The following is a 1243-nucleotide window of genomic DNA, read 5'->3' as shown; positions in this document are numbered from 1 at the left end:
CTAATGAGTGTTTCTCTTCGCCTTTTATGCAGCAGAACATAGGTCAAGAATCGTTCATCTATTCTTCTTTTCTTTATTGAAATATATTTACACATTCGTAAGAGATAACAAAATTCGTAGAGGATTCAAGAATGTAAAGTTAAAAAGCCATATAGACAACAAGTTAATGAGAATAATATACTATTATGATGTTCATATGGAGACCTCTAAGGTGTACTGTAAAGATTTGATGGAGTGGAACCTCCACCGAAACCACCTCCTGTGATAAATCCACCGCCACTTCCACTTCCTCCGCTAATAACGCCACCACCGAACCCATCGCCAATTCCGCCTCCAAAACCACCGCCGACACCTCCACCGACTCCGAAACCACCGCCGACACCTCCGCCGCCACCAATCACTTGTCCGCCTCCCTGGGAAGCTGCATTCAAGGCACTCTGGAGATCAACACCGCTGGGAAGAACTGGGTTCTCGCCGTCAGCATAGTTCACGAAGTAAACTTCAGGACTGGTTGCTGGTGGTGCTGGCACTTCAATTACCTCTTGTCCCTGTTGTGTCTGTTTGTTCAGGACATACAGGACGTGCTTCTGTTGTGGTGGAGGTACGACGATGGGATCTGGTCCTTGTCCTCCTTCAGGAGTTCGGATGAATACAATATTTGTGTCTATAGTAGGCTCAGGGATGTAAGGCGGAGGACCGTGGGAAATTGGTGGTGCTGGTGGTGCGTCATATAAGTAAACTTTACGGTTGATGCGTGGACTGACACACCTGCCGTCGACATGCAGCACCTGTCCTGAGCCGCATCCTCCTGAGCTAAACCCTAAGCCAGGACTCCCAATTCCAAAACTTGGTCCTGAAGGTATACCTAGGTTGTAACCTTGAGGGCTGGCTAACGAGGTGGCCACGATTGTTGGGATTAAGACCAGCAGAATGAGAAAGTAGTGACATAGTTTGCTTTATAAGAGTATTTCATTGCTTTTATTTCTTTTCCTCATATCATTCCTTTTACACCTTTCAGTTTGAGCAAACTCACTAAAACAACAGAGACCTGACTTACCAGGAGCTTCATGTTGGAAGTAGTACTTTCCCGCGTCAAGTTCTGGCTTTTATATGTCACATTTCCTCTCGCTCCATTCTAGTCTCCCCATCACCCATCCAGAACCTACCCCGCTCATTATGGTTACTTCCCGTTGTTGGTGTGTGTGTCAGCGTATGATTGTGTTTAAGTATGAGTTTGTTAGTG

General features: G+C 46.1%; 1 protein-coding gene across 1 annotated transcript in view; it reads right to left on the bottom strand.

Moving 5' to 3' along the window:
• Positions 1–206: 206 nt before the first annotated feature.
• LOC119587231 (translation initiation factor IF-2-like) overlaps positions 207–1243 on the bottom strand; it is a 1138-nt gene continuing 101 nt past the window's right edge. The window contains exon 2 of the mRNA XM_037935987.1: positions 207–954. Coding sequence (XP_037791915.1) covers positions 207–954 — 748 coding nt within the window. The remainder of the gene's footprint in view (positions 955–1243) is intronic.

This window comes from Penaeus monodon, chromosome 22 (assembly GCF_015228065.2).
Source record: "Penaeus monodon isolate SGIC_2016 chromosome 22, NSTDA_Pmon_1, whole genome shotgun sequence".
Lineage (NCBI taxonomy): Eukaryota > Metazoa > Arthropoda > Malacostraca > Decapoda > Penaeidae > Penaeus > Penaeus monodon.
This window is presented reverse-complemented; position numbering and strand designations above follow the sequence as displayed.